At 41.8% G+C, this 26,942-nt stretch overlaps 1 protein-coding gene across 1 annotated transcript; it reads left to right on the forward strand.

Annotated features, from left to right (window-relative positions):
• Positions 1-266: 266 nt before the first annotated feature.
• Positions 267-26,926, forward strand: sdcbp (syndecan binding protein (syntenin)). The gene is made up of 9 exons (XM_059536749.1): positions 267-492; positions 916-999; positions 1,113-1,200; positions 1,341-1,447; positions 10,889-11,050; positions 11,315-11,490; positions 26,059-26,230; positions 26,366-26,457; positions 26,597-26,926. Exons 2-9 carry the CDS (start codon positions 949-951, stop codon positions 26,649-26,651), a joined length of 903 nt encoding a protein of 300 aa, XP_059392732.1. The 5' UTR covers positions 267-492; positions 916-948; the 3' UTR covers positions 26,652-26,926.
• The last annotated feature ends 16 nt before the right edge of the window (positions 26,927-26,942 follow it).

The raw sequence follows: 26,942 nt of genomic DNA on the forward strand, positions 1-26,942 counted from the left end.
GGTTGCTATGTATTACGCATTTCTTTTACATAGCAGCCTATGTCACAAAGGTAAATTCTTCTTTTAAAAAACAGTACTTTGGAAGACTCATGAAATATGCTCATAAGATCTATGTATATTGTTTATTTGATAATTTTGTCTGTTTTGATGCACTGCAGTACTTTCTCTATTATCAAAAATGTTATTATTTAAACGGTTACAGTCCAGCAAAAAAGCACAGTCCAATGCTTTTTCCCCCTCGCGCTTTCATGTACTGCAAGTAAGCTATTTTAGTCGAACGAGGGCGCTCACTCAATGGAGATGTGCTGACTTGCGCTCGAGTGTAGGCTGTATTTCCCTCATCCAGCACACCCGAGGCCATTACATTCATTACCTCTAAGATCCAGTGAACTAAATCAGCTGTCATACATTTACTATCGCATAAACCGGACCGACGAGCACTGAAGCCGTATAATACTTTTATTGGTGCGCATAGACTTCTGCAGCGTCAAGGTGAGTGCGCATCATCCTGGCCGCATTCTTCTTCAAAGCGCCAGAAAACGAGCTAATGTTGACTTGTCACAGTCATAGCTATCATGTATATATATTAATTATTGCGATCTCATATCTTAAATCGTGCTGTCTTTTATTATATATTCCAATAACGCGGAACCTGTACATTCAAGAAACAAATCTTCCTTCCGCGAACGACCAGAAGCCTAAAAGCCGATATTTGTTGTCATAGCGGTCATCTTGTCATCTATCTTTATAAAGCGAAAATTACACATGGAAATGTGGAAATAAGGAAATGTTTAAAGAAAAGAAATCAAAATAAATATTATAATAATAATTTGTCTACGTTTCTATTCGTTTTATGTTTTTAGACTAAATTATATTTCTGTTGTTACAATAGCTAAAATATTAACATTTCTTCAGGAAATTCAAGTGGCTCGAAAGAGAATAATAACCATGTCACTGTATCCATCTCTAGAAGACATGAAGGTGGATAAGTTCATGAAGGTTGGAAATTGATTTATTTATGTTTATGTATTTTTGTGTGCATGTGTGTATTTAAAACAATATATCTACCTATCCAAAATGACCACCCCCCTACAACCCCCCATTTTATGTAGGCACAGAACACCCCTACTGCGAGCCCATTAAAGGCTTTACCTCTTCCAGAAAATGAGACTTACTTTGATCCAAAATCAGAAGAGCTAGGTAAGAATCAGATATTGTGTTGTACATATGCATGATAACATATATGACAGAAAAGAGACTGAAAAATATAAGTCAATTTGAGATATCAGATTTTTCCCACTTAGCTTAGACCATTTGTAATGTTGTCTGTCTCTCTTTAGCTACTTCTAGCAGGTTGTACCCTGGGCTGAATGAGTTTATGGGTCTAAATCTCAGTGCTGAAGCTCAACAAAGTCTTTCCTCTTCAGTTCCTGATGAGTCCAGTGGGGTGAGTGTTTTTGTGCCTGAAAACTGGTCATCGGCTTATACCCTTTTTCAAAATAACACAGAAAAACAAGACTTTCTCTTGTGAAAAAGAAGTACACTTTGCATGTATTAAAAAAAAAAGAGTACTTACTACAGAAATTATTTACTTTTTGCTTTTTTATTTACAAGTGAAAACAATCTATGACTAAAGGATAAACAAAAAGAAGGCATGAATCCACAAAACATAAAAAAATAAAAAAAACATCACTTGCTAATAAAACAGGCAGTGTTAAGAAAAATAACTCGCAAAATTCTGAGGGTGTATATTCACAAAATAAAATAAGGAACAAAACTATATTCAGGTGAATATTATTCTTTAACCAATTAACCAGGATAAAAGCAACAGGAAATGTAAATATACCACAATGGAGAAAAAACTAAAATAAAACTTAAGAATCCAAGAAAACTTAAATCTAAGAGTCCTAGAAAACAGAGGATACATCACACTTCGGACTCAAGTACAACTTTATATGTAATTTCATAATTAATTCCATGGTCTTTGAAATAAGGTTAGTACAGACAGCATTTATGGTAAAACTAATATACTGTCATGGCCCGTTCACACCAAGCATGATAGCTATAAAGATAACGATAAAGATATAGTTTTAAAAATCATTCTCAATATTAAAGAATAGTAGAGCCCACACTACAACTATGACGATAAAGGCACAGAGAAACGATATCATTGGGATCATTTTCAGAATGATTTTTTCCAACTGATAAATGATATAAACATTGACAACCAATCAGAATCCATCCTGCTATAACAAGCTCAAGAATTTAAAGCGACAGACACATGTGCGGCTAGAATAAACATACGATATCATTCACTGGTGTGTACGCTAATATCGTTATCTTTATAGTTATCTTTATAGTTATCGTTTTGGTGTGAACGGGACTTAACAAACCTGTAATGATGCTCCACTGAACGGAAATTTGTAGTTTTATTATACAGAGGGAAATCCAAAACTCCAAACAAAACACAAAGACTTGATTAGGCTTGACTTGACTTAACTTAACTTGACTACAGACATGAAACAACTCACCAAACAGAGGTTAATACATTCAGTACTTGACAAGAGAGAATAGGTGCGTTCAACTTGAAGCACGGCTACAGATGGTGGTCAACGAGAGCAGCCACTTGTAGTCAGGAGTGGAGTTGAAATCAGACTATATCAATGTCAAGCCAGACACTTTCTGCTCCCGTTGGTGACATTCACGCTGTGTCTGCATACTCTATCAAAGATTAAGTGAATTAAATGCAATATTTGTCAAAAACATAGCCATTTTTTAAACGTTTTCATGAGCAACAGAAACACTTTTTATATACTGCAATATAGCGCCATCTTTTCAAGAATAAAGTTCAACATAATCATATACTATTTAAATAATAATAAAGTGGGGGTATATATGCTTTTATCAGTGTTTTATGATAAACGTGACTCAATATAACAGTGCAACTAAAGTAAAAAGCTTTTACTGTTCTAAAAACACAGATTTGTGGCTGTTATTGGAATTGAAAAGGTTAGATTAAACCCGAAACACTTATGATTGTTGTCATGTGGTGACTTTGGCCAATCGTGAAGCAGCTGTGTTGTCATCAGCACTCCTGCAGTCACTCTGGAGAAACTGTGCCCGCTGAGTCAGCCGCTGCTCTTGAAATGCTCTCGCAACACTTTGATGCCACACATGTGGAGTCGGACAACATTTCTAACTGGCATGAACTGCTTCAAGTTAGAATTTGATCGATCTGCGCAATGCTGTGTTAAGTCAAACGAACCTAATGGCAAAATGAGGGCTAAAAATACCAAACAATAAGGGTCCATGACACAAACCAACCAATGGGAAACAAGGCACAAGACTAAAGCAACCAATCACAACATGAGACACAGACAAGAGTAGCACATGACATGATCACATTAGAGGAAAGAAACACATGACAGGCAAAATATCAAAATAAAAGAACAGAAAACATAAACATGAGACGAAACCCAAACCCCATGTTACATATCCTCCTCTAAGCGCAGCTCCAGATGACTTACGTAACACCCAACCTAAAAGTCCAGGAGTGTGGTAGAGTGGAGGTGGAACTGAGGGAGGAACCCATGCAGGGGAACAGGACCTGGATCATGGCATGGCAGAGGAACAGGACTGTGGAGCAATGGTGGACCTGGACCATTTGGCAATGGCAGATTTGGGCAGTGGATCCATGGTTGACCTTGGCCGTGAAGCAGAGGCAGGTCTAGACTGTGGAGCAGTGGTGGGCCAGGACTGTGGTGTAATGGCAGGTCTAGGCTGTGAAGCAGTGGCAGACTGTGGAACAATGGAGGACCAGGGCTGTGGAGTAGTGGCAGACTGTGGATTAAAATGAAGGACCAGGGCTGTGGAGTAGTGGCAGACTGTGGATAAAAATGAAGGACCAGGGCTGTGGAGTAGTGGCAGACTGTGGAACAATGGAGGACCTGGGCCATGGAACAGTGGTAGACTGTGGAACAGTGGAGAGCCAGGGCCATGGAGCAATGACAGACTGTTAAACAGTAAAGTGTCAAGGCCAGCCAAAGTGTGAAAACACAGTTTGAATTTGGCAGTTATGTGACATCACTGAACGCTCTAAATCCCATATGTGTGACTGTACTCTCAGGGGCAAGGACATACTGCTCAACAGGTTAACTGCCTAAGTTATTTTAGTTTTATTGTGTTGTTTTAAGTTCCCTGTGAATATTGTAAATACACCTTTAATTTTCACTTTTAAATTGTTGTCTGTCTCAACTTTTTAAACACTCAAAGCTCTGTAGCCGCACTGGGTTGTACATTATAATTAACTCAAATGATATATAGGGAATTTTAATAATTAATCAGGAATATGATTAATATATATATCTCATATGACAGTTACATTAAAATTATTGAAGATGAAAAATAGGTCAATTGTATATATCAATAACTCATTACAGGACACTGTAATTTACTCATTAATATGTCAATATTCCATTCTTCATATCAAATATAGTGATATCTCTTACTGTAAATTACCGCAAATCAAACAGTAGTTTGTCCAGCAAACGGCCGTAAGATTAACTTATCAACTTTCAATAAAGTTATCACTTCATATAATTCAAGGAAAAATATTCCCTGGCCATGAAAACATCCTATCATTATGAAATTTCGGTTACTAAAAAGTAAAGAGCTTGTAGCTAAAGATCAGACATTTCATTAACTCGTGAGGTGAACGTTTCAGACAGAGGCAATCATGAATATATATTGGTTTTTAATAATTGAACTAATAATACATCAAACTACAAATCACACAGAGTAAATACGCGTACGACAATACAGACAGGTACTTTGTACAAGACATAACGGAATCCAAATGAGGGAGAGAGAGAGAGAGAATGAGTGAGAGAGGATGAATGAGAGAATAGCGTGATCACAGAATTACACGCTCAGTTATGCAAACTCACAGACAGTAACCCTTGAAAGACTACAACGAATCAAATCACCTTGAAAAGGTAATAGACAAACTTTAAGCAGCATTTAAATCTCCATAGAGGAGGATACTTGCATGTGGTCTCTTTGTGATTGGGCGTGTTCTCTCGTGTCTTCCGGGGCTGCTGCGGACTCGCGCAATATTTGAAAGTTCCAACGAATGTAATGATTCAGAATTAGTCTTCCTAGTGTAGAGAGGAACTTAGTAAGTAAAATAAATCAAAACAACAGAGATGAAAGCTCCCGAGTGAGCCATGAGAACAGGCTGTTCTCTCAGCCGCCGTGCTGAGATCAACGGCGATAGAAGAGCGGACCAAGAGCGCAAAGAAGAGCAAGAAGAACAAACAGAAGACCGGGAGGAACTTCCTGGGTCAGTTCTTATGGCTTGACTGGTTCACGCCTCTGTTTGAGTGAACAACCAATGAATGTCTGCGATCTGAAGCAGGAAAAACGTTCCTTTGTCTCTGGGGAACCACCCCCTCGCGTGAGTTATAGCTGACAGAATTTAAGATTTTTCTTAAGAAAGATTGTATTTCTGAAACGATGCATCTTTTTGTAATTTGTCGTCGAGATTCGACACAGTCGGATTTTTATGATTATAAAGATACCATAAATGACCTATATAACTGATAGAAACACGACGTTACATTCATATGCAGAATTACACACATTTAAAGTTTGATTAACACACGATAAAACTGCAATTACTCCAATTTATATGGGGAAACATCTACTGCAAAAAAACAATACTCAATACATTTAGAATACATTGAGAAAAGGTACCAGTTTAGAATACATTGAGAAAAGGTACCAGTGATCTGGCTTTGCTGTTCTGTCAGTTAGGTCATAAAGTTTTACGACCTGGTCAGGGGGGTTGGTTTACAACTCATGATTCTATTTGAGAACATTAAAATTAGGAGAAACATTTCCAATTTACAAGTCAGCAATTTATAATCCTCGCCTAACAGGATTAACCACTTTATGCAACACACAAACCTATCAAAAAAAAAAACATCTTATCAAGGACTTACATAAAGAGCGTAAAGAAAAGTTTGTGTGTGTGTTTAGGAATGTGGGTGTTTCGTTTCTCCTTTGAGGCTGCTCACGTGACTGTGGAATTTCTCGTCCAGAGTGTCGTAAATAATTTAAATCCAGCCAGGCTGGTGCCAGGCATTTAGTTTAGAGAGAGTTGGGTTTATATGCCTGAATTCAAAATCTACAAGCTTTGGGTTTGCATTGTTTTAGATTCAACGAACCGTGATTCATTAGTTCAGAACCAATGAATCGATGAACTGCATATCCGTTACAGCTCTCACGCAATATAATCCGACTACATTTGAACAGTTGTAAATTCGACCAATAGGGCAAAATGTTAAAACTTTGACTGTGACAGAAAAGGCAGAGAATTTGTAAGCAGCCTCAATAGCCACGAGATAGCAGGGCAGACTCATGGACAGGAGAGGTCTCAGAAGTGCAGTGTGTAACTCAAACACTCGTCATCATGGGTAGAGGTCTTCACGGGTCAAAAAATTTGTGCCCAAACCCGAAAGAGACCCGTAATGTACTACACCAAACCGACCCGGACCCATCTAATATTTCAAATTTGGACCCAGACCCATGTAGATCCAAGAAATGCCTACCTGGACCCGACCCGCACCCTTCTATGAAGTGAAGTGAAGTGAAGTGACATTCAGCCAAGTATGGTGACCCATACTCAGAATTTGTGCTCTGCATTTAACCCATCCGAAATGCACACACACAGAGCAGTGAACACACACACACACACTGTGAGCACACACCCGGAGCAGTGGGCAGCCATTTATGCTGCGGCGCCCGGGGAGCAGTTGGGGGTTCGATGCCTTGCTCAAGGGCACCTAAGTCGTGGTATTGAGGGTGGAGAGAGAACTGTACATGCACTCCCCCCACCCACAATTCCTGCCTGCCCGGGACTCGAACTCACAACCTTTCGATTGGGAGTCCGACTCTCTAACCATTAGGCCACGACTTCCCCTAAACATGGATGTAATGCATATTATTTGATATTATTTCTTTATTTGCATATTATTTCTATTATTTGAAAGCTGGACCCGAACCCGCCGGGAAGTTACAGACCCGACTGTACCTGATTTTTACATATTCCACCTTAAATTGCTATTACCAAGTCAATAAACCTGTTGCAAAAAACGTTTTGTCTTACCTAATTTGAGGAGCCGTAGTCTCTCTTCCTTGTACCTGACTGCCTGTGATGCATTACATCCATGTTTTTCCTCTCGTTATTCCAAGTCTAAGCTTAATCCACTTTATTTCAGCTTCAAAAGTCCACTTGATGTTGCGGTGATGGGTGACAAATGCTACTGTACATTCTGACTCGAGTTAACTCGCATAATAACTTAGACTGTTTGCCCTTTTGAACTATAATAATGATTGCTTGTTCAGTGCCATGGCTGCTGACGCTGCCGGCAGCCATATCACCATGGAGCCCAAGACCGGTTTCCCACTGAAGCTAAGCAGGGCTGAGCCTGGTCATTACCTGGATGGGAGACCTCCTGAGAAAACTAGGTTGCTGCTGGAAGAGGTGCTAGTGAGGTCAGCAGGGGGTGCTCACCCTGTGGTCTGTGTGGGTCCTTGTGCCCCAGTGTAGTGATGGGGACACTATACTGTCAACAAGCACCGTCCTTCGGATGAGACGTTAAACCGAGGTCCTGACTCTCTGTGGTCATTAAAAATCCCAGGATGTCTTTCGAAAAGATTAGAGGTGTGACCTCGGCATCCTGGCTAAATTCGCCCATTGGCCTCTGACCATCATGGCCTCCTAACAATCCCCATGTCTACTGATCGGCTTCATCACTCTGTCTCCTCTCCACCAGTAAGCTGGTGTGTGGTGGGCGTTCTGGCGCACTATGGCTGCCGTCGCATCATCCAGGTGGATGCTGCACACTGGTGGTGGATGAGGAGATACCCCCAGACTATGTAAAACTCTTTGAGTGCCTAGAAAAGCGCTATTTAAATGTAATGAATTATTTTTATTTTTTTAAATTTTTTTTGCTATCATCTCTGTGCTCTCTGCTCTGCGTCGAGTCTGAATCTGACCACTAAAACTTTAAGATTAAATGGTTCATTTATATTATTATAAAAATGGGAGAAAATGTAAAGCACGGTTTGGCGGTCGAAGTCATTGTGTCCCTCACTGATTGCCATAGAAACTTGACACATGCATGAGACTGCACAAGCGTGCTAGTTGGATCAACCTAAAATATGCTTTTTAATGCAATTTGAGCATCATAGAAAACATTCATGTGACAGTTCACCCCAGATTTTGTTGCTGATTTGAAATATATTAAATATGAGTGCGTCAAGTCTGTAAGCATTATTACCGTGTGTGCACTTGCATTAACTCTGAGTCTGCGCGCTCTGCTTCTAACGGCAGAGTGAGAGAGATGTTTTTTTTTTTTTGGCTCACACTTTTCTTTTCCTAATTTTACAAGTTACAAAAAACACAAGCAATGACTGATCACAGCCGGGTTTTCTTTGAGTCCGATTACTCTGATCGCACAGGTATTACACACAATGTTAAACAGACCCGGGACCCGAAATAATAGATTTGGACCCAAACCGCACCTGGTTGATCATTTAATATATAGACCCGAACCCGTACGGGTCCCAGGTTGACGGGTCTCGGGTGCACTGTGAAGACCTCTAGTCACGGGCTGCGCAGTAGACAGGGCATGCTCGCCAGGCATGAGTGTGTTGAAGTTGTGAGGCTTGAAAGTGTAGAGACCAGTAGGATTCCAACCGCTCGCACTGACATCAGAGGTGGATCCATCACACTGGCATTCAGTCTCCTCAGTCCTGGCATCCCCAGGAGCTTGGGTACTATAGCCCCCACTCACCCTCTCAAAAATTATTAGGGGAAACTTGGATGGCATCCATTGCATGACAAGGCTCTCTCTTAACATGGGTCAAGATTCAGGAGAAGCAAGCAGCAGCCATGACATGACAAAGTTCTTACGTGACTGCCGTGGCATGGTGAGGCTTAGGCATGGTGGCCATCTTGGCCGGGGACTCAAGCATGGCAGCCATCTTGTGAAGAGACTCTGGGCTGGCAGCCATGTTGCAAAGAGATGCTGCGCTGGTGGCCATCTTGCAAAAAGGCTCTTGAGTGGCGGCCATCTTGTGATGAGGCTCTTGAGTGGTAGCCATGTTGTGAAGAGTCTCTTGAGTGGCCGGCATGATGTGAGCAGGCTCTGGCTTGGCAGACATGACATGAAGAGGTCTTGGCATAGCAGACGTGACATTAGCAGGCACTGGAGTAGCTGGCTCTGCAGGCATGATGTGAACAGGTGCTGGCTTTGCAGGCATAATGTGAGCAGACGATGGCTTGGCAGACATGACGTGAAGAGACCTTGGCATAGCAGATGTGACGTGAGCAGATTCTGGCAGGCATGACCAGAACAGGCCCTGGAGTGGCAGACATGATGTGAGCAGGCTTTGTCTTGGCAGGCATGACGTGAGCAGGCCCTGGAGTAGCAGACATGACGTGAGCAGGCTTTGGCTTGGCAGGCATGACGTGAGCAGGCCCTGGAGTAGCAGACATGAAACAACTCACCAAACAGTGGTTAATATATTCAATCCTTAAGAAGAGACAATGGCAACATGAGGGCTATGAATACCAAACAATAAGAGTCACACGACACAAACCAACCAATGGAAAACAAGGCACATGACTAAAGCAACCAATCACGAAAGGTGCATTCGACTTAATGCAGCGCTGCACAAATCGATAAAATTCTCACTTGAAGCAGTGCATGCCGGTTAGAAATTTTGTCTGACTTAAGATGGCACTGATGCCACGTAACTGTCATATGTGGCATCAAAGTAACACACGAGTATTTTGAGAGCACCCGGCTGACTCAGCTGATGCAGTGTCTCCAGAGCGAATGCAGGAACAATGATGACGAAACAGCTTTTTCACGATTGGCCAGATTAACCGCATGACAACGATCACATCCGTTTTTGGTTTATTCTAACCTTTTCAATTCCAATGGCCACAAATATGTGTTTTCAGAATGGTAAAAGCTTTTTTACTGTATTGGCACTGTTATATTGAGTCATGTTTATCATACAAAACTGATAAAAGCATATATCCCCCCACTTTATAAGTATTTAAATATTTGAAATACTGTATAATCATAAATATGATTATGTTGAACTTTATTCTCGAAAAGATGTTACTGTATTAAGCAGTATATAAAAAGTGTTTGTGTTGTCCATGAAAACATTACTGAAACGTCTGTGTATTTGATAAAAATGGCATTTAATTCACTTTCATCACTTTTCATCTGTGCAAGACTTTCACACATTCACACAGAATTCACTTTCTACTGAATTTACAAAATATTGTCTGTTATTGTGCCCTTTCCTTATCATGCTAATAGCACCTATAACCCCCACATTCCAAAACATTATCACCTGTCCCTCATGCAGCAAGCAGATATTTAGGCAAACAAAAACAAAGAATCAGTTAATTACATTTTATAAATGATAAGATACAGATAGTTTAAAATAGTGTTACACAAATAATTTCAAATTATTTAAGAAATAATTTATTCTTCAACTTGAACTTATCAATTAATAATTATAAAATCTTGATTGAATCTCAAAAAAGCAGCTTTATTTTAGTCAAGCTAAAACTGATGTTGTAATATCACAACATTTGCTCTAACAGGGTTATAAAGCTGTTTTTCCATACTCATCTTTGAAAATTACTTTCATTGTTATAACTTAATATCATCTTGATTACAGTCACTTAAAACAATATATTCAACTGACAACTGTGATGTAACCACATGAAGTATATTATGAGTAATTTGACAAAATATTTATTTTCCAGTATTATATGTTCCCCAATGCATCTTAGGTTCTTAGTGTCTGCACACATGGAATGAGCTGGGTGGCAGCCCCCATAACAGGAAGTGACCTGGGGGTGAAGCGGGCAGAGATTCGACAGGGTGTACGGGAGGTGGTGCTGTGCAAAGACATGGATGGGAAGATTGGACTCCGCCTCAAAGTCATAGATAATGTATTTCTTTAATATTATAAATACTTTAACCTTTACACTGGAATTAATATAATTTATTAATCTAACAATCCAATAAGAGACAATCTATTGCAACATGTCAATAGTCAAAAAGTGAAATAGTGAAAAATATATCAAACATTTAGATATTTGAATCATTTCTAAATATTTGATGTTTTAATAATGAAATCCACATTCACTTCATAGCAGTACACTCCAAAAGTATATTTGTAATCTCTGATTAACATTTCCAAATGTGTGTTTCAGGGCATGTTTGTGCAGTTAGTGCAGGCTAACACTCCTGCAGCACTGGCAGGGCTGCATTTTGGTGATCAGATTCTGCAGATCAATGGCATATCATGTGCCGGCTGGAGTAGTGATAATGCACATAAGGAGCTTAAGAATGCCAACCCAGAGAGGATCACTTTGGCTGTGCGAGACAGGTACACACACACATGCACACATTCATCATACATAGAGCATTTGTGCAGGTTTCAAATACTCTGCACAATGATGTTTAATTTATGAGGATCAGGTTGTCATTAATTATTCATGAACAGATCAGATGCAGGAGGGTGTGTGAATGTAGTTTAAGCCTTACAACTGTACAGCAACTATTGTTGTAAACCATTATTAATACAAAAATTTAAGTAGGTATTAGAGACACTCATGAAAAGAGTTTTAATTTGTCAAATTGTATAAGCCAATTAACTTTTTGGGCAAGGCCTGAATTTTAGCAACAGTAATAACTGGAGCCGGGAATGGGAAAAGACCTTGAGTCAGAATTCAAGCTTGGGTATACACCAAGCACTGTTACACGATCATACCTGTCATCATTTGGGTACCAAAATACAAGGGGAGAGGGGTATTATTTTATTATATTATTAGTATATGAATGTATTAATTTAAGCAATTATTATCAAACAATTATATTAATTTAGTAACATATAAATATATCTTAGTATAGGCTATATCTTTAGAGTTTTATAATTCATTATCTTCTTATCAATCCAAATCCAAATACACGTATTTGGTGTAACATAATATGTTGACATGCTTTAATGTTCAAAACATTAAACAGAGTCGTGTTACATACACAGTGATGAAGCTATGTGTTTGCAGTACACAAGCCATGGACAGTTAAGACAGCTGACTCCACAGTGTGACCCTGTCTCTCTCTCTCTCTCTCTCTCTCTCTCTCTCTCTCATACAGACAAACGCTCGCGCGCACACACACACACACACACACAACACACAAACCTCTGCATTTGAACAGTTAATAGCAAATACTTAAACTAATAACAAACATACTTAAAGTAGCTGATTCAGAAGCGGCAGATTGTTGTAGTAAAGTGAGAATTACCACCTCTCCTAGGTTCACGAAACCTAGTCTATAAAACGCGTTGCTGTTTTTTTGAGAGTAATCTTCAAGATTCCTAAAAGCATCTACTTTCGGAAGGCCAAATAAAGTGGTTTTGTTTTTTGCCTAGATACACACAGCATCTCCCTGACATGGCTGCTTCAACATTAACTGCGGTTACTGAATTGCCTTATTTTTTGCATGAACATTTGGGTGTCATTATGCAAATATTTCCACATAGTGATGTAGACATGTGGGGGCGTGTTTGAATGAGCCGTTTTAGGGGGGCGTGGCAGAGTCTTGAATTTTATAAAGAATATCTCTTTGGATTTGAGACTTTGAGTCTTTGCAACTTTACAGATATTCTTCATGAACCAAGAACTTGTAACACCCCAAAGAGAAAGAAAAAATTTAAATCACATCATATGATTTTATATGTTGTTTGAATTTAAATGTGTGTTGGCAGTGTGTGTACACAACCACCCTATAATGATACAAATCCACCCAGTGTTTTTTTTTTAATCCAGATAAATAATATCCCCTTTTTTAAATCAAGCCATTCTCTATGGAAGCGTATGGGTAGCAATATTCAATTTTGGATGTAATATGCAAAATGACAATGCAATATGTAAAATGACAATGCATTTCTGTATTTACATTTACATTTTCCAATACATTTGTGCAACGTTTGGTGCAAAATGAAAATGAAAATGAAATTACATAATTTTCATTTGCCATTTCATACACCAGTTTTAATATGTAAAATGAAAACTAATTTTAAGGCTTTATAAGTTGCAAAATGAAAATGAAAATGTATTACAGAAATGATTAGATATGTATAACATGTTCAAGCAAAAACTGTGGCAAAATTATCATTTAAATGCTATTTTTCTTAAATGCATTAACACTCACAGTCAAGACACTTACGATTGCATTTTCATTCAGTGTCCCGCAATGAATGTAGCAAAATTCAATGTGCACATTGAAAATGCATTCCGAGTCGATCACGTGTCCGCCCCCTCCCGCCATGTCAATCACTGCGTGAACAAGGCGGGGCTTGCAGAAGGTAAGAGACTCAAATCTCAAGAAGAGGATTCAAGTGAGAGAACATGGACAAGACCGTTGGTCCGTGTACGTTTTGATCATTTCGGTTTATGGCTTCAATATTTCATTCACACTTGTGGGCGGAGCTGAAACGCTGCTTTCATCTGATTGGTCGAATCGCTCCACATTCAACTCGGTCTTTTCATTCTTTCAGGCAGAATAAGAGTCAGTGCGAGTGAAGCACTGTAATGTCTGAAACCACCGCTCACTGTTAATTAGCATAATATTTGAATCAGATGTAGCTGGGCACATAATTCGTGCTGCTGATACCTGCAAATTATTTCTGGGTTTTAGTATTGTATGAATATTGTCCCAGTGATAAATACAGTGCAAATAGTTCTGTCTCTTTGGAAAAAATAAAAAATTAAAATCAATAATAGACTGAACAGTTCCATGTCTGTAACATTTACCACTCTCATCGTTTAAGTCATAAGGCACTAAATATGTGTGTGACATTAATAAATAATTGTAAAAATTAATATTGTTACATTTCTGAAATAAAAATAGTAAAAATAGCTCTATGCTGCTCAGTGCTCCTGTAGCCTACCCCAGAGCGCCCTCTCGCGGCTGTAGACGGTAATGCTTTCTCTTGGTTCTGAATAAATGCGACTTATATATGTTTTTTTCCTCGTCATGACGTATTTATGGACTGATGCAACTTATACCGAAAAATACGGGTAACATTATTATTATTATTTACTATGAGAGTAATTGACACAGACTAGAACTTAAATGTTTCACCAAATTCAGCTCAAATCTTCAGAGTCTGACTCGTGTTGCTGTATAACTGGCCAGACTTACCTTCCCAAAAAATCCTATTTAATTTTATTTAATAAATTTAACTATATTTATTTCCACTTCACTGTTATCCAAGGAGACAGAACTATTTGCACTGTTTTTATCAGTGAGACAATATTTATACAATACTATAACCTAGAAATAATTTAACGGGGTCTCTTGCAAGTCGCAGCAGCAAGAATTATGTGGCCAGCTACATCTGATTTAAATATTATGCTAATTAACAGTGAGAGGTGGTTTCAGACATTACAGTGCCGCACTCGCACTGACTCTTATTCTGCCTGAAAGAATGAAAAGACCGAGCTGAAGGTGGAGCGATTCGACCAATCAGATGAAAGGAGCGCTTCAGCTCCGTCCACAAGTGCGAATGAAATATTGAAGCCATAAACCGAAATGATCAAAACGTACACGGACCAACGGTCTTGTCCATGTTCTCTCACTTGAATCCTCTTCTTGAGATTTGAGTCTCTGACCTTCTGCAAGCCCCGCCTTGTTCACGCAGTGATTGACATGGCGGGAGGGGGCGGACACGTGATCGGCTCGGAATGCATTTTCAATGTGCACACTGAATTTTGCTACATTCATTGCGGGACATTGAATGAAAATGCAATCGAAGTGTCTTGACTGTGAGTGTTAATGCATTTAAGAAAAATAGCATTTAAATGATAATTTTGCCACAGTTTTTGCTTGAACATGTTATACATATCTAATCATTTCTGTAATACATTTTCATTTTAATTTTGCAACTTATAAAGCGTTAAAATTAGTATTCATTTTATATATTAAAACTGGTGAATGAAATGGCAAATGAAAATTATGTAATTTAATTTTAATTTTCCTTTTGCACCAAACGTTGCACAAATGTATTGGAAAATGTAAATACAGAAATGCATTGTCATTTTACATATTGCATTGTCATTTTGCATATTACATTCCAAATTGAATATCGCTACCCATATGCTTCCATAGTTCTCAGATTCTTGGCTGTGTGACATAACACAGATCCAGACCCCTCCCACGATTGTTGATTGATACTAGTGTTTTACCTTAGACCCGCCCTGAGTGAGCTGTCATCATTCTGCCATTGTTTAGATGCTGGAGCAGTTGTAGACAAGAATATCTCCTAAGCGATTCAGGTGTTTTGTTGTTGGATGTAATAATGAATATAGCATTCATCATTTACTCCCAACATCTGAGCCACTGAAGATGTTTTGTTTTTTCTTTTGTTTTTTCAATCTGCCTAAGTGCATTTATGTTTGCGCAAATTATTCATGATTCAGCTTCACCTCCAGAAGAAGTGAGTTTAAGTTTTTAATGAATTTTACAAATCGCCTTTCCTAATACTATGATAGTTAGCAAGTTTCATGATGAATGTGGCTAAAGTGTACAGTTTCTCAGAGAACTGCACATCACCGCACAGAGGGAAAGGGCCAGGGATACTTTTTTTTTACCAAAGTATGTTATAGACTTTTTTATTAAGACCCTAATGTGTCACAGTCAGGTGCAGGGAAAACACTGTGTACACAGGGGTCTGGGTCCAAATGCAGGTATACTAAAAACAAAACAAAAAAACTAAACTAGACAAGGCCAAACAGAAACAGAAACAGATCAAACAAGATCTGAAAACCACTCATACAAGAACAGGATAATAACTAGAATACGGTCAGGTTTGTGTGCTGGAGGGGGACCTTAGGACTGAGGCAGAGCCGGCGGGATGGGGACCCAGGGCAGAACCAGTGGTTACTACAGCGGTGTGTGTGGAGCTGCTATCATGGAACATCAATGGCGGGGGAATTGTGGGGAGCTTTCTGAGCAGACAGAGCAACTTTGATATTCTAGGTATTATCAAATTGCCAGAGTTTTGACAACGCAGCGGACGTCGATGACTATAATGTAAGAAGAGCTCGTTCAAATACTGAGGTGCTAAACCATTCAGGGCTTTATAAGTAATTAGCAAGATTTGAAAATTTACACAATGTTTAATACTGTAGGTAGCCAGTGCAGTGTTGACAGAACCGGGCTAATGATGTGAAGTGACATGACATACAGCCGAGTCTGGTGACCCATACTCAGAATTCATGCTCTGCATTTAACCCATCCAAAGTGCACAAACAGACCGTAAACACACACCCAGAGCAGTGGGCAGTTATTTATGCTGCGGCACCCAGGGAGCAGTTGGGGGTTTGCCTTGCTCAAGGGCACCTCAGTTGTGGTATTGACAGCCCAAGACTCGAACCCACAATCTTAGGGTTAGAAGTCAAACTCTCTAACCATTAGGCCACGACTTCCCCAAATATGTTTGTACTTCTTGCTTCTAGTAAGAACTAGGGGTGTAACGATTCACTCGTTTTCTCGATGCATCAAGAAAACGAGTGAATCGTTACACCCCTAGTTCTTACTAGAACCAATAAGAAACATGATTTAAGTCATCGATTTTAAATGCCCTCCTGTGGGCTCACCACCTGCAGGAGGGAGCGTAAGGGGCCGGTGCATAGTGGATCGGGCGACAGTCGTAGACGAGACCCCCGACGACCCGATCTCTGGACACAGAATCTGGCTTTAGGGACGTGGAATGTCACCTCGTTGGCGGGGAAGGAGCCTGAGCTTGTGCGGGAGGTCGAGAGGTACTGACTAGAGATAGTCGGGCTCACCTCCACGCACAGCTTGGGTTCTGGAACCACACTTCTTGAGAGAGCCTGGACTCTCTACCACTCTGGAGTTGCCCATGGTGAGAGGCGGAGGGCTGGAGTGGGTTTGCTAATAGCCCCCCAGCTCAGCCGCCATGTGTTGGAGTTCACCCCGGTGAACGAGAGGGTAGCTTCCCTGCGCCTTCGAGTCGGGGATAGGTCTCTCACTGTCGTTTGTGCCTACAGGACTACCCGGCCCTCTTGGAGTCTCTGGGAGGGGTGCTGGAAAGTGCTCCGACTGGAGACTCCGTCGTTCTACTGGGGGACTTCAACGCTCACGTGGGCAGTGACAGTGACACCTGGAGTGGCGTGATTGGGAGGAACGGCCCCCCTGACCTGAACCCGAGCGGTGTTCTGTTATTGGATTTCTGTGCTAACCACGGTCTGTCCATAACGAACACCATGTTCAAGCATAAGGGTGTCCATCAGTGCACGTGGCACCAGGACACCCTAGGCCGGAGGTCGATGATCGACTTTGTGGTCGTGTCATCAGACCTTCGGCTATATGTCTTGGACACTCGGGTGAAGAGAGGGGCGGAGCTGTCAACTGATCACCACCTGGTGGTGAGTTGGATCCGATGGCGGGGGAGGAAGCTGGACAGACTCGGCAGACCCAAACGTACTATGAGGGTCTGTTGGGAACGTTTGGCCGAGCCCCCTGTCAGAGAGATCTTCAACTCCCACCTCCGGCAGAGCTTCGACCGGATCCCGAGAGAGTCTGGAGATATTGAGTCAGAGTGGACCATGTTCTCCACCTCCATTGTCGCTGCGGCTGCGGGACTCCGGAGGCAGCTGACAGGTACCGGCAGGCCAAGCGGACTGCAGCCCGGGTAGTCGTGGAGGCAAAAAATCGGGCCTGGGAGGAGTTCGGTGAGGCCATGGAGAAAGACTATCGGTTGGCCTCGAAGAGATTCTTGCTAACTGTTCGATGCCTCAGGAGGGGGAAGCAGTGCCCTACCAACACTGTTTACAGTAGAGATGGGCACCTGTTGACCTGGCGGTGGAAGGAATACTTGAGGATCTCCTCAATCCCACCGACTTGTGTTCCGTTGAGGAAGCAATGGCTGGGGACTCGGAGGAGCACTCGTCCATCACCCGGGCTGAAGTCATCGAGGTAGTTAAAAAGCTCCTCAGTGGCAAGGCACCGGGGGTGGATGAGATCCGCCCCGAGTACCTCAAGTCTCTGGATGTTGTGGGGCTGTCTTGGCTGACACGCCTCTGCAACATCGCATGGCGGTTGGGGACAGTACCTCTGGACTGGCAGACCGGGGTGGTGGTCCCTCTTTTCAAGAAGGGGGACCGGAGAGTGTGTTCCAACTATAGGGGGATCACACTTCTCAGCCTCCCCGGGAAAGTCTATGCCAGGGTACAGGAGAGGAGAATTCGGCCGATAGTGGAACCTCGGATTCAGGAGGAACAGTGTGGTTTTCGTCCCGGTCGTGGAACACTGGACCAGCTCTATACCCTTTCCAGGGTGCTGGAGGGTTCATGGGAGTTTGCCCAACCAGTCCACATGTGTTTTGTGGATTTGGAGAAGGCATTCGACCGTGTTCCTCGCGACATGCTGTGGAGGGTGCTCTGGGAGTATGGGGTCGGCGGCCCCCTACTTAGGGCTGTTCGGTCCCTGTATGACCGGAGCAAGAGCTTGGTTCGCATTGCCGGCAGTAAGTCAGACCTGTTCCCGGTGCATGTTGGACTCTGGCAGGGCTGCCCTTTGTCACCGGTTCTGTTCATAATTTTTCTGGACAGAATTTCTAGGCGCAGCCAAGGGCCGGAGAGTGTCCGGTTTGGGGACCATACGATTTTGTTGCTGCTTTTTGCGTATGATGTTGTTGTGTTGGCCTCCTCAGACCAGGACCTTCAGCGTGCACTGGGACGGTTTGCAGCCGAGTGTGAATCGGCTGGGATGAGAATCAGCACCTCCAAGTCCGAGGCCATGGTTCTCAGTCGGAAAAGGGTGGATTGCCCATTTCAGGTTGGTGGAGAGTTCCTGCCTCAAGTGGAGGAGTTCAGGTATCTTGGGGTCTTGTTCACGAGTGAGGGAAGGATGGAACGTGAGATTGACAGACGGATCGGTGCAGCTTCTGCAGTAATGCATTCGCTGTACCGGTCTGTCGTGGTGAAGAAGGAGCTGAGCTGTAAGGCAAAGCTCTCGGTTTTACCGATCAATCTACGTTCCTACTCTCACCTATGGTCATGAGCTGTGGGTCATGACCGAAAGGACAAGATCCCGGATACAGGCAGCCGAAATGAGCTTTCTCCGTCGGGTGGCTGGGCGCTCCCTTAGAGATAGGGTGAGAAGCTCGGTCACTCGGGAGGAGCTCAGAGTAGAGCCGTTGCTCCTCCACATCGAGAGGAGCCAGCTGAGGTGGCTCGGGCATCTATTTCGGATGCCTCCTGGACGCCTTCCCAGGGAGGTGTTCCAGGCATGTCTCACCGGGAGGAGGCCCCGGGGAAGACCTCGGACACGCTGGAGGGACTATGTCTCCCGGCTGGCCTGGGAACGCCTCGGGGTCCCCCCGGAAGAGCTGGAAGAAGTGGCTAGGGAGAGGGAAGTCTGGGCGTCTCTGCTTAGACTGTTGCCCCCGCGGCCCGGCCCCAGATAAGCGGAAGATGGATGGATGGATGGATTTAAAATGCTAGGAATCGAATTAATCGTGATTTCTATAGCGATTTAGTGCTTTCAAAATATATTGTAATGAATTAAACATTAATATTCATCCGGAAGAAGGAGGCGGGAACCGGCGGACAATCAAACAACATTTTAATAAAGCAAAATAAACACAAAACAGCGCACCAGCCCCTCACGGACGACTGGTGCGCGCAAATAAAAACCAAAACACAACTAAAAGCCCAGGCCTGGTCCTCTCTCGTCCTTCACTGTCGTTGCTCCAGTTTTATATCCTTCCATCTCCTCCGTGGGCCTCGAGACCGGCGGGTCGAACAGGTGTATCTCATCTCCAATCACTCCACCGGCCTCGCTCCCATGTCCCTCGGCCCCACCCCACTCGTCACATATATACACAATAAATTACTACATGCGCAAATTAATGGAGACCTTGAACAATGTTCGTGCCTCGTATCTCTCCTTCACACGCTCCACTATTAAATTTATTGCATGGACGGAGCATATATGTAAGTGTTATTAAAGTGTCAGTAAATCATACGCACAGTTCCATTCAATGATAAATGTGTACAGAAGCAATAAAGTATATTTTCTACCTTATTCTGAGCAGAAAATTAAAACAATAGCTAACTAAATGTAGTAGCCTATATAAAACAATCATAAAATTGGCATTAGGAAACAATTATCGATTACAAATAATTGATTATAGTCGAGCAGTGTATTTATTTGATTTCTTAGAGCAAGTTAAAAGTAATAAAAAAAGAAGAGAATTCCTTGCAAAAATAATAATGAATAGGCTACATGTCAAGGTTTGGCAAGGGAGGACCCAGATGCAGAATTAACAGGGGGAACAGTTTATTAACTAGCGTGAAACACAGACGATGCAGTAAGACAGTCCACAATAGGGCAGGGCACATGACAGGAGAACAGGCTGGTCATAAGGAGGTGGCTCCAGACTCTGTGGCAAAAGGAGACCTGGTAGCAACTCAAGTAGGATGGGCCTGACCCCGTTGAAGGAAACCCTTGTAGCACCACAATGTCTGTCAGGTCAGAAGAACCAGCGACCAGGGAGGACTGAGGAAGCAGGGCAGGAACCAACCCAGACACAAAGACAAAAAACAACAGGAGAGACAAGAATTTGACAATAGTAAACTTGCAAACCAATGCCTGGGGAGAAAAGAAAACTAAATGGAAAAAACAAGGTAATACTAGAAATAACTCGAATTAATAATAATGGGAAAAGCTAGGAATAAATAAGTAGAACTACAAACCAAAATAAATAAAGAAAACAGCAACCTTGCTGAAAACAAGAAAGAAAATAAAAGGTGGGAAAAACCCCAAAAGGTTCAAGAACAAGAACACTAAACTACAAAGACTAGAACTAGACCTCACATGGGAACAAATGAAAACTAGAAAATAAGGAGGAAACAAATAAGATGCAAAATAATGATTAAAGAGTTCTAACAAGACTAAATATCCAAGCTAGAGACTGTACACAAGGCACACACAAAACGAACCAGCAAAGACTAGAGGGAAATGAGCACAATATAAAGGGAGCAGAGCACACAAGGATCAGGTGAACAATTAGACAAACAAAGGACTAAACAAGGGGGCGTGGTGATTAGAAACGAGGAGGCAGGACAAGGGGAGCACACCTTCACCTTTATTTATTTATATAGCGCTTTAAACAAAATACATTGCGTCAAAGCAACTGAACAACATTCATTAGGAAAACAGTGTGTCAATAATGCAAAATGATAGTTAAAGGCAGTTCATCATTGAATTCAGTAATGTCATATCTGTTCAGTTAAATAGTGTCTGTGCATTTATTTGCAATCAAGTCAACGATATCGCTGTAGATGAAGTGACCCCAACTAAGCAAGCCAGAGGTGATAGCGGCAAGGAACCGAAACTCCATCGGTGACAGAATGGAGAAAAAACCTTGGGAGAAACCAGGCTCAGTTGGGGGGCCAGTTCTCCTCTGACCAGACGAAACCAGTAGTTAAATTCCAGGCTGCAGCAAAGTAAGATTGTGCAGAAGAATCATTTGTTTCCTGTGGTCTTGTCCTGGTGGTCCTCTGAGACAAGGTCTTTACAGGGGATCTGTATCTGGGGCTCTAGTTGTCCTGGTCTCCGCTGTCTTTCAGGGATGTAAAGGTCCTTTTTAGGTACTGATCCACCATCTGGTCTGGATACGTACTGGATCCGGGTGACTGAAGTGACCCTCTGATCTGGATACAGACTGGATCTGGGGGCTACGGTGACCTTGGAATAAGAGAGAAACAGACAAATATTAGCGTAGATGCCATTCTTCTAATGATGTAGCAAGTACATAGGGTGTTGTGGGAAGTGTTCCCGGTTCACCTAAATAATGCAGCCTAAAAATCCTTTAACGGATTTGGATATTAAAAGCATATTAGTGTGTTATGTGTAAGCAAGGTTAAAGAGATGGGTCTTTAATCTAGATTTAAACTGCAAGAGTGTGTCTACCTCCCGAACAATGTTAGGTAGGTTATTCCAGAGTTTAGGCGCCAAATAGGAAAATGATCTGCCGCCCGCAGTTGATTTTGATGTTCTAGGTATTATCAAATTGCCTGAGTTTTGAGAACGTAGCGGACGTAGAGGATTATAATGTAAAAGGAGCTCATTCAAATACTGAGGTGCTAAACCATTCAGGGCTTTATAAGTAATAAGCAATATTTTAAAATCTATACAATGTTTGATAGGGAGCCAGTGCAGTGCTGACAGGACCGGGCTAATATGGTCATACTTCCTGGTTCTAGTAAGAACTCTTGGTGCTGCATTTTGGACTAGCTGTACTTTGTTTACTAAGCGTGCAGAACAACCACCCAATAAAGCATTACAATAATCTAACCTTGAGGTCATAAATGCATGGATTAACATTTCTGCATTTGACATTGAGAGCATAGGCCGTAATTTAGATATATTTTTGAGATGGAAAAATGCAGTTTTACAAATACTAGAAACAAAGAAAGATTGCGATCAAATAGCACACCTAGGTTCCTAACTGATGACGAAGAATTGACAGAGCAACCATCAAGTCTTAGACAGTGTTCTAGGTTATTACAAGCAGAGTTTTTAGGTCCTATATTTAACACCTCTGTTTTTTCAGAATTTAGCGGTAATAAATTACTCATCATCCAGATTTTTATATCGCCTATGCATTCCATTATTAATTGTGAATGGACGCCACCGGGGGAACTGTGAGCATACACCACTGCCTCGGGAGAACTGTAAGCGGACACCACCTCTTCTGGAACTTTATGAGCGAACACCACTGCCTCGGGGGAACTGTGAGAGGACACCGCCTCTTCTGGAGCTTTGTGAGCGAACACCACTGGCCCGGGGCAACTGTGAGTGTAGACCACTGCCTCGGGGCAACTGTGAGAGGACACCGCCTCTTCTGGAGCTTTATGAGCGAACACTACTGCCTCGGGGCAACTGTGAGTGTAGACCACTGCCTCGGGGGAACTGTGAGCGGATACTGCTGCTTCTGGAGCTCTGTGAGTGGACACCACCGCCTTGGGGAAACATGAGCGTACACCACCATTTCTGGAGCTTTATGAGTGGACACTGCTGCCTCAGGGGAATTGTGAATGGACACCGTCACCTCGGGGGAACCTTGAGCGGACACCACCACGTCTGGAGCTTTGTAAGCAGACTGCTGCCTTAGGACAACTGTGAACGGAAACTGCTGCTTCTGGAGCTCTGTGAGCGGATACCACCGCCTTAGGGAACCATGAGCGTACACCACCATATCTGGAGCTTTATGAGCAGACTGCCGCCTCAGGGGAACTGTGAGCAGACACCTCTGCTTCTGGAGCTTTGTGAGCAGACACTTCTGCCCCGGGGGAATTGTGAGTGGACACCATCACCATAAGGGAGCTGTGTGAGTACACCAGCACTTCTGGAGCATTATGAGTGGACACGGCCACCTCAGGGAAACTTCTGCTTCTGGAGCTTTGTGAGCGGACACCACCACCTCGGGGGAACTGTGAGCAGACACCGCCACTCCTGGAGCTTTGGGTAAATAAATGACTAGTTGACTAGGAAAAAAAAAATCTTTAGTTGGGAGCAGGATTGACACAAGGAACCGATCCATTTTTTTTAAAATAAAATGCTGTGATATTATGAATGACTGCAAATCATGTCACATATTGCATTGCACGAGTTATCAATGTAAGTCAAATTTTTTTATTTTATTTAATCTTTTTTAGGTATGGGGGTGCTAATCCCAAGTGCTGTCCAGTAAAGACTATTATAGTGACATACAGGAGTCATAGACTAGGTGCGCATGTGTCCATTATTACTGATGTGCAAACAAACCTGCATGGATCTGTGTATGCAGTTCTTTGGCGTCTCCCTGTGGTGTTGTTTGGTTTGGCAGGTTGACGTGCTTATTTGTCAAAGTTATTTTATAATTAGGGTTTACAATACTTTTAAGTAGCTACTTTTAAGTTGTTAACAATTTGCAGTGGTATTTTTGCAAAGTTTGTATTGATTTGGAGAGGAGGGGGGCCTTGGAATAAAAAAGGTTGAGAACCACTGGCCTAGACAAATGTTTCACATTCTGAGAATTCTGTTTGACTTTTTGGAGATCAACTACTCCTCCCTGTACATTACTTCTGACCTATCTGAATTTCTCCATATTGAATTTAATAATATTGAATTTGATGTTCCAAATTTCCTCTTCATCTTTAAAACTTGAAGCTGTATTTTTAAAAATGTCTAATTCAGAACCATGTTAAATGCCACATAATATTCAGTTTTGTTAAATGGCACTTGTCAATAATTCAAATTTAAACAATACAAATTCAATTAGTTTTGTCATATTGTAAGCTCCATGGTCTCAGTGCTTGCCAGCAGTCACCAACCTGCCAGCCCTGCAGTCACTGTCAGGATGGGGTGCGGGGATGAACTCAAGCGCAGACAGGATGCACAACACACAGGGTTTATTTATAAAGAAAAGGGGAAAACAAAGCCCACGAGGGGGAAAACAGCAACTAGGGTAAAGACAAAACTGAATTAACAAGACTAGGAACTAACAATTAACAAAAGACTCTTCACACTAGAACACAAACTACAGAGAAACTCTCACAGGATTCACAACGTATCTTCTGAGGGTAACAATGAGTGACAAAGTTGCATCAACAGTAGCAATGAACCGCACAAGACAGTGAACACAAGGGAATATAAATAGGGAGACTAATAATGACACAACAGGTGGCACAGGTAAATCAATAATGACAAAACTAGGGCAAGGAAACGAGACAACACAAGCACGTGGCCATGTGCCTGTACACAAAACACGGGCCTGTCATGATCCTGCCTCAAGACAAGAGGAAAATCAGGACATGAAGGCAGAATCATGACAGTCACCACCCTTGGCATGCTCATCACACCCTCCAGAGCCTTTCGAGGAGCCTAAGCAGATGAATTTCTTCTGTCTCACTAAGGCCGAATGACAATGGAAAACTGTAAATATACTGCCTTTATTATATAACCACAATGCTCTGATCAATCTGAACATTGAATGCTTTCACTTTGAATCCATCACCTTCCTGATTCAGGAGGGCTCAACATCAGATATCATCCTAGGAAGTTTCTGGCTCCCATGGAGGAGTGTGTTAAGGAACTCTTAACAGGGTTACATTCACTCTTCAACTTTGCCTGCCTCTTCCATTTTCTTCTGTTTGGCTTGAGGCCATACATTGACCGCTGTACCCTCAATGGCATCCCCATCAAATTCTGATATCCTCTTCACCTGGTCCTGGCAACCCTGAAACAGCTGCAAGGAGTACTGGTGTTCACCAAGCTGGACCTATGCTGCACTTATAACCTCGTTCAGATCCAGAAGGGACAAGTGAAAGATGACATTTGACACAACCCACTGACCACTATGAACAACGAATAATGACGTATGGCTTGGTCAACTCTGCCTCCATGTTCCAAGGCTTCATGAATGAGGTGTTCCAGGAATATCTTCATTACTTCATCATCATCATCTGTATTGATGATATCCTTGGCTACCCTAATCAGGCTCCGAAAAGTGCTACTATGTAACACTTGTACTAGACAAACTCTGCAAACATTGTCTGGGTTGAGGAGGTGTAAGTTCCATCATTTTTCCGGTGTAACCTCAGCATCGCTTGAGTGAAGATGGGCCGGGGAAAGGTCTCTACCAAACAGCCAGTTACATCCTTCATCAAGGAACTACAACACTTGTGTTTGTATAATCTCGTCTGCCAATAAACCCTGTTGAGTTCACTCTGTCTGTGTCTTTTTATATATATATATATATATATATATATATATAAAATAAAAAAAGTAAAAAAAATGTTGCCTGATATACTATCAAATGCATGTTCATTATGCAATTATAAACCAGCACTGAAAATACTTTTACTGTTTGCAGGCCATTGGAGCGAACTGTCACTCTTCACAAGGACATGAATGGCCAGCTCGGCTTTCTTTTTAAAAAGGGTCGAATCACCTCAATAGTAAAAGACAGCTCAGCCGCACGTAACGGCCTCCTTACTGATCATCAGATATGTGAGATCAATGGTCAGAATATAATCGGACTGAAGGTAAGTGACTTCAGTATTTTGCATTTGTTGGTTTTCCTTCTTTCTCTTTTGCTGTCTCTTAAATCACAACATGGCCCTGTAAAGCACTTGATTTCAATTTAAGATACTTTCTTCTCTTTTCATCTCTTTGATTAGGACTCACAAATCACAGACATCCTTAATTCCAGCGGAGGAGTTGTCACAGTAACTGTGATGCCAGTGGTCATCTTTGAACACATGATGAAAAGGTATGGAAAAGAAACCACGGGTGGACAAAACTCAATGCCAATCAGCAGTCTATTCATGCAACTTTACTGAAAGTATCTTTTTTCCCTTCTTTTATTGCATCTCACAAATGTATTCTTAACATTCTTTTTCTCGCTGCAGGATGTCCAACAGTATTGTAAAGTCACTAATGGACCATTCTATTCCTGAGGTGTGAGATCGTTTGGATCAAACTGTACAGCTGAGGTTGATTTGGCCACAGTGGAGAGTTCACATTTTGTTTGGAGCACAAGTTCAGTAGTGTTTCCACAATCATTTGATTTTATGTATGTTTATTTAAGTTTAAGAAGTTATTGACGGGCAAAAAAAGACAAAGCAAAGAGAACCTGAGAGATATTTGTTTCAGTTTTTCCTTTAAATTAATAGTACAACCAAAAAATGACAAGTTCTGTAGTCATTTACTTACCTTTATGTTGTTCCAAACCAATATGCCTTTCTGACATATCAC

Source organism: Carassius carassius, chromosome 3, assembly GCF_963082965.1.
Source record: "Carassius carassius chromosome 3, fCarCar2.1, whole genome shotgun sequence".
Classification (NCBI taxonomy): Eukaryota; Metazoa; Chordata; class Actinopteri; order Cypriniformes; family Cyprinidae; genus Carassius; species Carassius carassius.

Bases quoted from the DNA above. Each gene is read 5' to 3' on its own strand.
- sdcbp (XM_059536749.1), top strand. From the start codon at position 949: ATGTCACTGTATCCATCTCTAGAAGACATGAAGGTGGATAAGTTCATG. The intron at 11,491-26,058 runs GTACACACACAC...TACTGTTTGCAG, and splicing joins ACTTTGGCTGTGCGAGACAG to GCCATTGGAGCGAACTGTCA. The intron at 26,231-26,365 runs GTAAGTGACTTC...CTCTTTGATTAG, and splicing joins AGAATATAATCGGACTGAAG to GACTCACAAATCACAGACAT.